Source organism: Gasterosteus aculeatus, chromosome X (genome assembly GCF_964276395.1).
Source record: "Gasterosteus aculeatus chromosome X, fGasAcu3.hap1.1, whole genome shotgun sequence".
NCBI lineage: Eukaryota > Metazoa > Chordata > Actinopteri > Perciformes > Gasterosteidae > Gasterosteus > Gasterosteus aculeatus.
In genome coordinates, this window is record NC_135698.1 from 15,526,102 (window position 1) to 15,541,045 (window position 14,944).

The 14,944-nt window shown below is 46.5% G+C and overlaps 1 protein-coding gene across 1 annotated transcript in view; it reads left to right on the forward strand.

Moving 5' to 3' along the window:
• The window catches only part of met (MET proto-oncogene, receptor tyrosine kinase), a 49,918-nt gene extending 36,096 nt beyond the window's left edge, over nt 1-13,822 (forward strand). The window contains exons 12-21 of the mRNA XM_040163394.2: nt 1,922-2,071; nt 4,263-4,416; nt 4,676-4,810; nt 5,640-5,900; nt 7,499-7,579; nt 8,652-8,833; nt 8,952-9,061; nt 9,538-9,703; nt 9,794-9,930; nt 11,603-13,822. Of these exons, the coding sequence (XP_040019328.2) occupies nt 1,922-2,071; nt 4,263-4,416; nt 4,676-4,810; nt 5,640-5,900; nt 7,499-7,579; nt 8,652-8,833; nt 8,952-9,061; nt 9,538-9,703; nt 9,794-9,930; nt 11,603-11,912 (1,686 nt within the window). The 3' untranslated portion in view covers nt 11,913-13,822. The remainder of the gene's footprint in view (nt 1-1,921; nt 2,072-4,262; nt 4,417-4,675; nt 4,811-5,639; nt 5,901-7,498; nt 7,580-8,651; nt 8,834-8,951; nt 9,062-9,537; nt 9,704-9,793; nt 9,931-11,602) is intronic.
• Nucleotides 13,823-14,944: the final 1,122 nt, after the last annotated feature.

Sequence of the window (14,944 nt, forward strand, 5' to 3'; positions counted from 1 at the left end):
TAAAAGGGCGCCTGATAACCTGAGGCCCAAAAGACTCGCCAACGGAACACAAATAAAGGAGCGTTGGGCCGTGACATCAAAGAGAAGCGGGCTGTTGGTTTTGGCACGGGGCCACGCTCGATAACATCGCGACACAGCCTGCGCCTCGCTTCCATTTATCGTCGTAACAATGTATTCGGAGCGACTGTGACGGCTCTTCGATAACTTCAACAACTCCTCTCCGCTGTATCGTCACGGCGACAGCCCGAACGAGGTCTGCATCACAGGATCTGTTTCGCGGTGTTGTCGTAGTGTGCGTCCCTAATTGCAAGCAAGTGAATTAGTGGTCTGTGTTGCTGCAGTCGGTGTGTGTGTGTGTGTGTGTGTGTGTGTGTGTGTGTGTGTGTGAGAGAGTGTGAGAGAGAGAGAGTGCAGGAACAGGTGCGAGCGTCCACTCTGTGTCAAATTGGAAAATCCCAAGCTGTCACGCAAGGAATGTGATCGTTCGCTTTATTGCCTTCTGCTGCACTCAGACAAGTGTGTTTATGTGAGAGAGAAAGAGGGAGAAAAAGGGAGAGAGATTGAGAGAGAGACATGGCATCAGAGGAACAAAAAAAGCGAGCGGGAATGAAAAACAAGGGGGTGAAAAACGAGTCTGAGAGTGGGGAGAAAAGAGAGCGAGTTGTTCTCTGACAATCGCTGTGTGTGCTTCGGTCAGATCACAAGGGGGAGTGGAGGGGGAGTGGGGGGGGGGGTTGGGGGGGTTGCGTCCTGCGCGAGCCACGAGGTCGCTGATGAAACGTGCCTTCAGACCGTAGAACTCACATCATTTTGTTAGCATGCCCCCGTTCCACTCACCGGCCTCCTAAGAAAGCCCTATAGTTTAAAAGCTGCAAAAAAGAAACCTTTGAAGACATTACATATAATATGGATCTTACAGCTCTATCGTAACGCTACTACGAGGAATCTTTTCATGTGCAGAGTGGATCAGTTGTGGTTCCTCCCTTCCCTGCAGCAGGGTTCCAGCAATAACTGCATTGACGCAGACGATCTCCTCTCCGGTGGAGTTTGCTTATGTAGGTCGCATGAAGGCATTGACGGTAAATCGGGGCCGTTTCTTGTACTGACTTTAAATAGAGTTGTTCTACATTACAGGGACCCACAGCTGACAGCGCTTCCCCTGAAGATGCTCTCATTCTGCTACTCTTCCGTGTTCCCAAACTGTCCACTGTTTCATGTCACAGAGTCGCAGTTTGTGTGGACGCTTCTTGCCCCTGATCCTTCCAGCAGGCATTGAACACACCTGACAGCAGAGTAAAGAGCTTTAAGGCTTATGGTTTTTCAAGGCTAGAAATGTCATTTTGCACTTTTTACAGTTAGTCACAACTTAATTTGAGATGAAAGATTTAGTTGGTTCCATCTGGTGACCGGGCAGCAGGCTGCAGGCCTGAAAAGTGGAGCCAGCACTAGAATGCCTTAAAACCTGAATCCGCCCTTCTGACCAGCAGGGCGTGAGTCTAGGAGAAATATGTACCACTATTTCCCTCCTGATTTATTCCCTCAGTAAACATTGTAAACATGTGTTTATGGTCTCAGTTTCTAGTTTAAAGTCTTCCTAAATACAGCATGATGTTCATTTAGTAAATTATGGTCAATTTAGATTGAAATACCCCATGAAGCAGGGTGTGCTTTATGGTGGGGCTTACTGTGATTGACAGGTTGCTATAACAACGTTTTCTCGGTCCAGGAGATTTCCATATTTTTTTTGTCACTGTCCAAGTATACAGTTAATGGTCTGGACTCTGACCTTTGATCTTAGCAACAGTAGCTTGACCTCAATTCTTTTGCAACATTTGACCTCATTTCTCCCTCCTTTCTTTGTCCCTCTGTATCTCATCTTTCCCTCGTGCTTTCGCCCCCGCCCCCTCTCTCTGCCACGCAGGGTCACCACATGGACAGGGAGGCCATGAAGTGTCAGGTCCTCACGGTCTCCAACCACAGCTGTGAGAGTCTGACTCTGAGTGGGAACACTCTGGAGTGCATCGTCCCCACCGAGCTGCAGGCCGACACCTCCAAGGAGCTGCAGGTGGAGGTGAGCCCCCCGAGAGGGAATGTGCTTCTCACAGCAGAAAGGCTCTTTTGCTCTTCAGCAGCAACTCGTAAATGTTTCTACCTCACTTTTTATACTTTTTTAGTGTTTGTTGTGTGTGTGTGTGTGTGTGTGTGTGTGTGTGGTCCATCAGATTCATTTAATTTAATGTCGGTAGATTGGCTCACCCTTTGCAGTATGTAAACAGGTTTCTTCTGCAAAGATTGAGTGAGTGATTTGACCTTTGACCTTTCCCCTGCTATGAATCGGGTTTCTCTTTTTAGGGAATAGCAACATGTTGAGATCTTTCCGACCTTCACGTGTTTCAATCGTTTAATCCACAGGCTCCTTTGTCTTACAGTTCAAAAGCGCTGGAAAATGAATACATTTTTACATAATTATTGTTTCCTCTTCACCTGCTTTGTCTTCAACATGTTGGTCATGTGACGAAACTTTTTAAAAGAAGATTGTTCTCACTCCGATCCAGAAGTCTCCTTCAGGAGCTCCGACATCCACCAAACCTTACAGCTTAATTTCTCTCCAAATTCTGGAGGTCAACGTTTATTGCTCAAATCACTGAGGAAATTGTTTTTATATGGCTGTTGACAGTTATTAGGTGCGACATGGGATTTTGATCTCCGGTTTATGCCGCGTTCAGACTTTTGTTCTGGAAAAGTATCCAAATAAGCTCACATTCTAAAAGATAATATTGCTAATGTTTAGCGAGGAAAAGAGGAACGCTTTTTGATGTCCAAACAAGATGTTCCGTTTCAAACATCTGCTCTCAGACCAGCACAGCAGCAGAGAGCAATAAATCCACTTGTAGTGCTTTCATGTAAAATGTCTGTATTAACAGGCTCTCAGGAGGAATTTTAGCAATAAAATGTAGCGGATCAAATGTGAGGAGGATGAGGCCGCGAGGCGGAACTCCCAGGGAGGACACACCTGGATATTCCTGGTGTATTTTGGTTTAACTTGGTTAGAAATCAAGCTTCCGGTTTTCGTTCAAAGTATTTCCCTATTTTCCGTTCCCGGGTGGACGATAATAAAAGAGAAAGCGCAGACAGGCTTTACTGCTCGCGGTCCTTCTGCTGTCGGCCGAATCGGACTCTGGGAAAATTCATGTGCAACGCCACATTCCTCCGACTTCAATCACCCTCCTGTCCTAATGGAGTATTTTATAGAGAGTTTATTAGACAATGTGCCGAGTGAAAGGGCTCAGCGTCCAGCTGTCTTGTCGCTTGAACATAATTCATGAGAAGGAAGTAGTACAGTTCAGAAATGTCTGCGCAACCGAACCCCGCAGTGTTTATTAACGAGGCTTGAGACGCGACCGACGTTCAGCACCTGGGGCTCTGTGACAGACATCCGGGGTCTTGGAGCCCGGGTTCTAGTCTTCAGAGACCCGGATTAATCCAAAAACCTGACGCGGTGTTGTCGAGTCTTTTTCTACAAAGGCAAATCTGAGCGAGAGCTCAAGGCTTCTGAAGCATACGATTCATCAATGGAACCTTCACCAAAATATGTGAAGATTAACCATCATGCCCTCAACACACTTACAATTAAAAGTTGTGTTTATTTAAGAATTAAAGTAACTTATAAACCCCTTAAAATCTTGATTTTATTGCCCTTTAGTGCGGGGTGTGGTTAAAGATGCGTCTCAAAGCCTATAGTTTAGTCTGTAAATATATATATGAATATGAATGTATATATAACAATACAACTTTTCAACCAACTCCCACTGGGTCGTAAGAGCCTTTGATAAGAGACGCATCAAACTTTTGCGACGCTGCCATGACATCCAGGGGGCGGAGCTTATCAGCCTCGTCTTTGTTGACTTGTGAACTGTGGCCTGTATCTCTAGGAGATGGTGTGCCAATATCCCTGAGCTCCAGACACGCGCACACACACACACACACACACACATTGTCCCATCTGCAGCAGCAGAAACCTAATTTCCACTAAACCTAATAATCGCTGGAGCAATATCGCTGATGTAATCTTCCTCCAGACTGTGGAAACGGCCCGTGTGTGTGTGTGTGTGTGTGTACGTGGGTGTGTGTGTCTTCTTTACATGCCATGTGTTACTGTCCGTACGTAGTCGCTCCTTTTGGGGCCGACACACATGTGAATCGTCCCCAACTCTTCGGTGGTTGACCTCTGACCCTCCCTCTCGAACCCCCCCCTTTTTCAGTGGCGCCAGGCGGATTCCATCCGGCACCTGGGAAAGGTGACGCTGGCTCAGGAGCCGGACTACACGGGCCTGGTGGTGGGCTGCGTGTGCGTCAGCCTGCTGCTGCTGCTGCTGGGCTCGCTGCTCATGTGGAGGAGGAACAAACACATCGACGGTGAGAGACCCCCGGGGGGGTCAAGTGGGGGTCAAAGGTCGAGCTTTGATCTCAGACAGCAACCGAGTGGCTTGTGATTTCACAGTCCCTTTTTGTAATGTTATCTGCTTGTGACATATCGTGTTCATGAGACTCTGCAATGAGGTGGAGGTCAGAGAGGCAGCGACACAAAAAATTGATTTGTACGTATGATGTCCTACAAAAAGTCTTATCTCACCCCGTCTCCTTCCATCCTTTCCGTTCCTCCCTCTTCTTCTAGATCTGTCCGAGGTGTGGTACGATGGCCGTGGTCACATCCAGCATCTGGACCGGCTGGCCAACGCGAGGAGCGTCAGCCCCACCAACGAAATGGTCTCCCACGAGTCGGTCGACTATAGAACGACCCTGATAGAGGGTACGTCAAGCAGACAAGCCCCTCCCCCTACCCACCTGATATGGCCTTGTTCGCCACGCCACCCCCGTGGGTCTGAACGCTGTGCTGGTGGTGCATGCTATCACTGGTTCTCGACTAACAGCCACAGAGGAAATGTTTTATTTTTATGTATAGCATAGACCCATAACCCTAAATAACTTTTAAAGTATTTTTCACTTAAGTTTTACATTTTTTAAGTTTTTTTTTTTGTATAAATACATTTTTTAACTTTATCGTTGTTGTTTTTTAGTTTTAAGGTTTATTATGTTTATGTTTATAGGTTTACGTTTTTTTACTTAGTATTTTAGTTACCACCGGCCCGCTGCCATAAGAACTCATTGACCACACTAGTGTTTTGACCATGCAAAAAAAAAAAGTTTAAAAAAAAGTAAAAAAAACTTTCCAGACTTTGATGTCCTCCTAACAGAGTCTGTGGTTTCAGTTTCATAAAGTGGAGCAATTTCCCTGTGTCTAAAAAGTGCCCCGTAAGGCTTAAACTCCATAGTGGATAGACTTACTAATAAACTAATGCTTGTCCTGGGGGGCGTCGGGGGTTAGGCTCCGTGTTCTACCTGAGCTCACCTTTATGTCCCCTTCTTTGGAAAACATGGTTAAATTCTTCCTCCCCCTTTTTTCCCTTTCTTCAGAAATCAGACACTTTGTTTTGTTGCCTCCCAGCCTCAAGTCGCCCCCCGCCTTTTGTAGCCGTTCTTTTCTGATTGCGTAACACACCTTGACCTATGGAGCCCCCCCACACACACACACACACACACACACGTGACCTTAACCATCCTCTCCATCGCTTTTCCAGATCCGGGTGGCGACCGGCCCGAGACGTGCCGAGGGGCTCCTCCCATCTACGGGGGCAACGGGGAGCTGCTGTCCCCCAGACTGCGGAGAATGGGGGGTGGGCTCAGCCTGGGGATGGAGGGCGAGCTGGTGTCCCCCCTGCTGATGGCCCCGGTCCACATTGACCCGTCCTGCCTCCACCCGGACCTGCTGACCGAGGTGCAGCACGTGGTCATCGCCAGGGAGCAGCTGCTGCTCCACCTCAACCAGGTCATCGGCAGAGGTGGGTCACAAAGAGGCTTCCACCCCCCACCCCTCGCTGGGATGAGAAGTTTGTTTTTATCATCTTCTCTGTCTCTGCTCATAACACAAACGAGACGTTTGTTTCACCTGCATTTGCTGGCTAGACCAAACTGCTACTGACGGCTAATGTGCAAAATAAAGCAGCCTGGCAGATGTTAATTAGGTTTAAAATATTCCAGTCAATACAAATCACAGTGCCAAAGCTTTAAAAGCCAGAACCAATGTCAGAATCGAGCTGGCATTAATCCAAGGGCTGCCGGTGCAAATATTATTCATTGCATGTGACTATGATGCTCCGCTATGGCTGAAGAATGCATTACAGGAGGGGGTTATTGCTTTGGATCTGCTTTATCACTATTTGTCCATTTTTACACATAACATTTATTGTAATACTTCAATTGCGACTTAATACTTTTTATGTAACAGTCTTTTCTGTTGAATCCAATACAACCAGCATCCTAAAAACTCTAAACTAGAGCTAATGAAAAGGAGCAGAAATAATAACATGAACATTATTCCTCTGCAAACTCTTATCTCAAGTGGAGTTGAGCTGAGATTATATATATATATATATATATATATATATATATATATATATATATATATATATATAAAGCTGTGCAAAAAATTGCCCACTGGGAGGTTAATTGCCTCCTTCATCGAAACCGCAAGAATCACCTGACCCACTGTGGGCGTTTGAGTAGGCGAGTCAGACCAGCAGATCAAATTCCACATCAAGAGGTGAAAGACCCCCGAATCCCCCCACCCAACAATTGGCTGAATTATCCCCTGAAGAAAAGAGCCTGGATTTCGGGGCAGTGGTGTAGGATGATTTGTTCACAGCTAGTATTCCCAGGCTCCATTATTGGGAGTTGTAATCCGACCCACTCAGACATTTATAAGGGGGGGGGGGGGGGGGGGCGTGATAGGAGAACGCTGCGCTCATTTTAACCCCAAGTCCGGGGTGGAACCCTCACGACTTAAGAGATATAATTCAATAAAATGCACAATGATTTAATGGGGGTTTGGTATAGGCTAACACCCGCGTGGGGCTTTAATGAATAAAGCTCCATACTGGGTTACTTGGGGAGTGGGAGGGTGACGGTAACTTAAGATAATCAGAACTTTTTCTAACCATAAAAGCATCAGAAAAAGCTGCGTGCACAACATGAAATCCCCTCAAGGCTTCTGCTCTAAATATCGACTTCTTAACGGGAGATATTCATCTTCTTCTAATTTCTGGAAAAAAACTTCCACGAAGCCAACTGACAAGTTTTTAAACAGCTTCAACGTGCCAAGATGGAAATTGAATAGCGCTGGGTTCCGACACTGGTTTGGCTTAAGATGATGTGCAGACGGGTGATCTTTTTGGGGGGGTGTAAGTCACCAGTGTCATCAGTCGGCCTCTGTTTGGGACGTTGTTGGTGTGATGTTCCTGTGGGGATCCCACCTTCGTCCTCCCGACTCACCTCTGTCTTTGTTGGGGGTGGATTCAGGGGGGGGGGGGGGGGACTCTACGGGGTCTGAGTGGGCTGACGCTGACCAGTTGTGACTGACGCTTGGCGTTGTGATCCGCAGGTCACTTCGGTTGTGTTTTCCACGGAACGCTACTGGAGGCAGACGGGCAGAAGCAGCACTGTGCCGTCAAGTCCCTGAACCGTGAGTACAAACCCCGCTTTGCTGTGTGACCGTAAGGGAAGCCATGTTCTTGTAACGTCTAGTCATGAATTTCACTTCAACAAAAGTCTCCTGACGTCCCACTCAAAGAGACATTTAATGTTTATTCTTTTTTCCGAACACACAGACACACACACACTCTCAACAAACTCTCTCCTTGTCCAAACATATTGGCATCCAGCCGTAATCATCCTCCATCCTACATCTGCTTATGATGCGTATTTATTGTATGATATCATAACGATCCAATAGCATTAAGGAACTCATCTCATCAGAGCCCCCAGGTCCTCCTTGGGCAAGCTGATGGTGATGAATGAGCGTCCCAATGTGAGGACGGTATTAGGGTCCCCCCTAATTGTGTAACCTGTCAGTTGGACCCGGGGAGATTGATGCTGGAGTAATGTGGAGGAAAGCTTGAGGAGCCACCAAACCCAGCGGGATGGGATGAACTCGGCCTGCTGGGGTTTCGTCCTCTGGGATTTGGACCTTTTCTATTAAGTTTAGTGAATTCTCAGGGCGCCACGTCATAGTTCTTTTGTTATATTTCAGACCTTGAGTTGATGCTTTTGCCCTCATATATATTACTAAGACGATTTGCTGATAGCATAAGAGCCACAGATGCATTTGCAAGGATTAATCTATGAGATGACATCATTTTTAAACTTTTAGATGGAGGCTCTGAAATAAAACGTCATCTCTTTCTACCTTTCTTGGGGAGGAGGGGGGTCTAATCTTGGTTCAAGGCCAACCAGCTGGTTTCTCCAGACATAAAGAGCTTCCATCTATAACCACATTAGAGAAGAGTCAGTGGGGCTAAAGAGCGGCACATCAGGGGCAGGGATGCAATTGGCAAATGGGAGTTTTGGCGGGGGTCAGGTCTGGGGGAGGACATTTCTTTTGCTCGTTTACCGTACTTATCCTTCTTTTTGCTGAAGGTTTATGAGCAATGACCTTCATGCTGATGGCAGTGTAGCAGAGCTGCTCCTCCTACACCAGTAGAGACAAATCATCAAAGTGCTCACACTTCTTTCTCTTCTTTACATTTTTCATGAAGGCATCACCGATTTGGAAGAAGTATCCCAGTTCCTGAAGGAGGGGATCATCATGAAGGACTTCAGCCACCTAAACGTTCTCTCGCTTCTGGGAATCTGCCTGCCGCCTTCAGGCTCGCCGCTGGTGGTTCTGCCCTATATGAAGCACGGCGACCTGCGCAACTTCATCCGTGATGAAGGACACGTACGTACACAAGATAGACGCATGCACGGCGGGACTTTTGAGATGTTTGTACAAAAGTGCCGTGGAGAGTTAGCGGTAGTTTGTCTCCCGGTTGTCTCATGGTGGCTTTTACCAACAGAACCCAACAGTGAAGGACCTAATGGGCTTCGGGCTGCAGGTGGCCAGAGGGATGGAGTATCTAGCCAGCAAGAAGTTTGTCCACCGAGACCTAGCAGCCAGGAACTGCATGTGAGTTGTCATCTTTTTGTTTCATTAGTGCATTCAAGTACGAATATGACACGGTACTATAGATGAGACTAAAATAGAATTAACTCTCTGGAGCCCCAAACCCGTTGGCGGTATGAGAGAGCAAGATTTTATTTCAACAATTATGGTCCATTTAAAGACATATAGCCCACGAAGCAGGGTGAGCTTTAGGGCGGGCTTACTGTGATTGACAGGTTGCTGCTGCTACCAGAGCTGTACATATTCCAAATACAGTAACCTCCATTCGTTGGACCAACGGGTTACGGTTACGATGACTACTTCTTATATTCAGTGCGTTACAGTAGCTATAACAAACGTCGTAACCGTCACATTTTCATTTTTCCCGGCGGTCCTGGACCAAAACCAAAAAATGAGTTAACACTCCCCAACACTGCTGGGGAGGGAAGGGAACAGAAATACTGTAGGGGAGAAATGAATAATAAAATGTGCCCCGATAGGCTGGACGAGAGCTATACGGTGAAGGTGGCAGACTTCGGCCTGGCGAGAGACGTCTACGATAAAGAATACTACAGCGTCCACAACAAGAGCGGAGTCAAGCTGCCAGTCAAGTGGATGGCTCTGGAGAGTCTGCAGACACACAAGTTCACCCCCAAGTCGGATGTGGTGAGGGCTCTCTTCTTTTAGTTAAAAACAAAAAGGTAGGGAAAAGAAGAAGAAGAGTGGATGCGCTAACGTTCCTGTGTTTCCCTGTAGTGGTCGTTTGGCGTGTTGCTGTGGGAACTGATGACCCGCGGAGCTCCACCGTATTCGGATGTGAACTCCTTCGACATCACCGTGTTCCTGCTGCAGGGGAGGAGGCTGCTGCAGCCCGAGTTTTGCCCCGACGCACTGTGAGTGCCCTCGCACATACTCACACACTCTTACACCTGCCCCTAGAAGGCTCCAACAGGTAGCTGTTCAATATATACAGAAATGTGATGCCTCAAAGGCACTTTGTTAAAAATCCAATCCAATCAAATTCATCTCAACACCTGCAGACACAAATTGATTATATATATATATATATATATATATATAATCAATTTATATATTATATATATACATAATCAATTTGTGTCTGCAGGTGTTGAGATGAATAGCTATCGGCTCTCTTCCTTTGTCACCATGGCAACTACAGGGCTCTCACGTTTTCAAGAAAACTTGGAGTGACATTTTTTCGGAGGTGGACGCTACGGTCGACGGGGGGGTCGTGCTGCAGACGCTGCGGTCGCCGTGGGGGGGGGGGGAGTACTCTCCGATTTCTTGGCGTGAGGAATTGGATGTGTGGCGGGAGTGCGTGACTACAGACCAAAATGAGTGACTATCACGCTCAATGCGTGACACTTGAGAGCCCTGCAACTAACAACAATCAAGATTATATGATTGAATCGGTTCACGGTCTGTTCTGCTCCCTTTTCTATTACTGTGGTTACCTTCTTTTTTCTTGACATCTACATCAACAGAGTTGAAGGTTTAATATTTACGATGTCACTGGTGAAACCAACCTGTCATGTCGGAAATAGTATCTTTTACGCCTATAAAATACCGCCACAAGGCGACCCCAATGTTCTGAGGAATGCAAGCAGCAAAACACAGGGATTTGTTCCACAAAATATGACCCAACCAATCACAGGAAAGCATCCCGGTGTCCGTCCGTCCGTTAACCTCTGACCCCCCTTCCCAGTGGAAGGAATGCCAAGTGTGACCTCATGCCACCAGGTCCTCTGCATGTCTATAGTACAGCCTGAGTGCAGATTACAGGGGATTTCAGGTGAGGGAGGCAGAGGCCCAAAGATCCCAACCTGTAAGTTAAACAGAGACATAAAGGGGTGGGGGGGTGTCTGCACGTCTGCAAACATTCCTGCAATCCTTCAACCCAGATGGTTCACGGGGCGTCCCGGTGATAGCGGCCGCTGGCAGATACCTCGGACGTGTGGTAATGCAGCCATTCTTCTTTTCTAACAATGGAGACGGAGGCTCTGCCAAGTCGGAGGGGCGAAAGAAAATAATACTAACGGGAATACCGGAGATGTCAGAAAGAGTTCTGTTGATGGATTGTCCATGTGAGAGTTATCTTTGAGACACGTTGAAATAATAAAGACTTTACATGCACTACACCTGATTGGGAGGAATAACTTACAGCGTGTGTGAGGACTACTGTGGTGAAGTGAACTGTTAACGTCGATGGCACAACGATACCGTTACAAACGTTATGTTCTGGGAGTTCAAATTGTGGCTAATAGATGATTTATTGTTCTACTCTACAACGCTACAAGAGGAGCGAGGAGAAACAGAACTTTATGCTGCAACAGAGATGTAAAGACATTAAACTTTTCACTATTGAAATACCTCATAAAAATGTGACAAATCAGAAGACTTTTTCAAGCTTTTTCGGGTGGGGGTGAGACAAAGCATTTAAGTGAATACAGGTGTATTCTGATGAACGGTATGAGAACAACTTTTAATTGTTAAGTCTATATAATAGTATAAAGTAGGTATAAAAAACAAGTTCTTTCCTTCCAGCTACACCGTGATGATCGAATGCTGGCATCCAAAGCCGGAGCGCCGACCTTCCTTCTCTGAGCTGGTGTCGAGCATCTCCGCCATCTTCTCCAGCTTCAGCGGGGAGCACTACGTCCTGCTCAACACCACCTACGTCAACATCGAGAAGATGAGCCCTTACCCGTCTCTCCTCACCTCATCCGCCTCGCCCTCCGCCAGCAGCAACGCTTCCTACTCCTCTACGCCTTCCTCATCCGACCCCTCCACCTCCACGTCCCTGCCGACTCAGTCCCCCTTCTTTGGCCATGCGAAGCAGGAATGCTGCATCTGAGAGGCGAAAAGGTGGAGGTTGGGGGTGGAGAAAAGACTCTGATCATGTGAGAAAAGAGCAGAGAAGAAGGCAGTGAGGCGATGAGGAATCACTGTATGAACTTGGCAAACACTGGACACTGTATGCTGAGAAGCTTTGACCTTTCACTCATTGTACATAGACTGTCTGACCTTTTGACTTTCCCGAGCAGCACTAAAGACCGGGTCCATCGTGAACGACAGGCCCGACCTCGTCGACTTGGGGGCGGGTGCGAGTTCCGCTGCCGCCTCTTTCCCCCCCTCCCACACGACGCAGGAAAATGCCTCCCGGAAGATTCCCAGCGGACAGAAGCACAAGTCACAAAGAAACTCATCCAAAATGTTGAGCTCCTGCTCCTGTCTGGGTGGCACCGCACGCACCCTAAGCCTGACCTTTTTATTTTTGTAATGTGAATGTTTGACAAACGGGCGTGTATTGTGTCAGATGTCACGGCTCCTCCCGAAGCCGGCTTTGAGAGATGGCGGCACCCTGGGGTGAGCCCTCGGGGGCAGGGTAGGCGAGAAAAACAAGCCAAACCTGCTGCGTGTGTGCAGTTCACTGGATGCTTGTGTAATTAGCTTTTGCTGTGCTTGAGGGGCCAAAATAACCCACCCCCCTGTGACCCCACATGTGAGGAGTTATTTTTTTATCTGAAACGTGCCATCATTTTCACGCACACATAAAACAACTTTTAGGTCTGGAGGAAATAACTTTTTTTTTACATCTGGACGCAAGGGTTTTCAACTCTAAAAGGAACCAAACTGCGTGTTTATGACGATGAAATATTTTCATGTCAACAGGCTGTAGAACGTGTGTTTGAATGTTTTTTGCTTTTTAACAAAAGCTTGTATAAAAGCTGCACTTTTGCTGACCGTTTTTTTAATAAGCATGCTGTACAGGTTTTACTCCCTTTCAGGCAGCCACTTACTTCCATTCATTTCTGTACATTATTAAAAATCTGTCCATAGGCCAACTTCCCTCTGATTCGCAGAGAGATTCATTCAAATGTGTAAAAATGTGTGTACTGGTGTTAATGATAACCGTGTAACATTGTATATTGATGTAACGTTAATAATACACATGTGAAATATGGTGTCAGTAATGCAGTTGCTATGGTTAGAGGCCTTATCTCAACCTCCCTGCACTTGTATTTTGAGTGTAATTACTTTGCCAAAACATAGACAAAATACTAAAAAAATAAATGATCAACTTAAAGATGAATTTTACAGTGACATCAGTTGAGGCATTTGATCCGATGTTGTGACTGAAATATAATACAATATAGGAAAAGGTTTGCTTCCTTCAGGTCTTTTTCTTTAAGTGAGGTATGATGATGGATTTCACAAGTCTGAACTCAATTTAAATCCAGATTTGAACGCTTTGTTGTGATGCAAATTAAACTTAATTTGACGCAAACGTGCTGAAACGTTCCAAATCTTCAAAGCCCCCTTTTGTGTCTGCTTTGCGTGGCGGATTTTTATTATGTTATCTGAATGGCTGCTGATGTGACTGGGCCATTGACAGACAGATATGATTGTTTGCTATGACAAGAAAAATCGCTGTACTATATATTTTTGTATCGATGACGAGCCTCTGGTTTCTGGTGTGGATTTAAAGACCAGAGGGAGAAGTGATCGATGGACGTAGCCGCCTAATCAATCTTTTGTCTTCTTGAAGAACCATTGCCATCTTGTAAATAGAGAGAAGGGGTCGCGTTGGATCCGCAAGGGTATTTTGCATCTCGCTGATAATCACTTGATCATGTGACTCTCTGCCACTTTGTCTGTTCTCAACACTGTCTGTTGTGTGTGTATGAATTGTTGTACATAAGAAATCCTGAAGGTACATATGTAATGTCAACCTTGTCAGTGTAATAAAGCTTTACTATCCTCTTCATGTCCTTTCTTTTTCGAGACAAAACCGTCGAACCTGGGTCCCTACATCATACTTTCCAAAATATATATAGTTGCGTTGTGGATTGTAGACACGATCAAGCGCTAAACCTTTAAAAATAAAGGAAGAAGTCATCATTTAGACAAAAAGACGCAGCCATTTGTCCTTGCGGTGTGCAGACAAACACGTTGAGCCTTTGTGTCTGGCTTTTTGTTCACAGAAAGTCACCGTTCTTTTGTTCCCACTGGTTGGTGGTGACCTCTGACCCTTCACCTCTTGCTCCCCTCTCTCCTTCTGATCCGCTGCGGTCTAGACTTTCCTGCCTCCTTTCCTCTCTACTGCAGCTAACTGCAAACAGAACCACACAGAAGTTTCTGTAGCCTCCACGACACTTGAAATAGAGATTGAGTTTAAGGAGGAGAGCTAGTTAGCTGCTAGCTGAGTGCTGCGTTGTGTTGTGTTTGGCTAACGGAGCTAACCGCTAACTTGTGTGGTCGTTGCAGACACACCCGGCGGAGATCTGCACTCCACTTTTCTAGTGGCCGTGTTCTATTTTCTTCCTTTCCTTTATTTCAGATATTTTACTTATCTTCATGTGATGCCGGGAGGATTAAAACGCCCCAAAAAGCTTTAAAAAATTTTTTTCTCCCACAGCTCAAGAGGTGAGAGAAACCGACACACAGGTGAGAAGGCTTTTCCTTCACAGCACAGACCACCGGTTGTAGTTTTTCTTCCACCTTGCTGAAGTATCTTTCTGAGGCTGAGCGGCTAACGGGAGCATGAGGCATGTCTGTCTTTAATCCCCCTCCTTCTCTCTCAGTCCTTCTCACCAAAGTCAACACCATTAATCCCCCCGACCCCCCCTCGCTCTCTACCTGTGTAAGTGTGGCTATTTTACGTCTGTGTGTGTTTGCCCGTCTGCTGCTGTCAGATGTTCAAGACACGGCCACACCCAAAGGTACGCGGCGGGATCACGGCAGGAAAACGGGATGTAGGTTTTTGTTCGGGGAGTCACAGGGGGGATGGGGGATGGGACCGAGGGAAACACAAACACGCACCTCATACACCTGACATTACACACTTGCATGTGGACACACACACACATCTGCACATCGATGGAG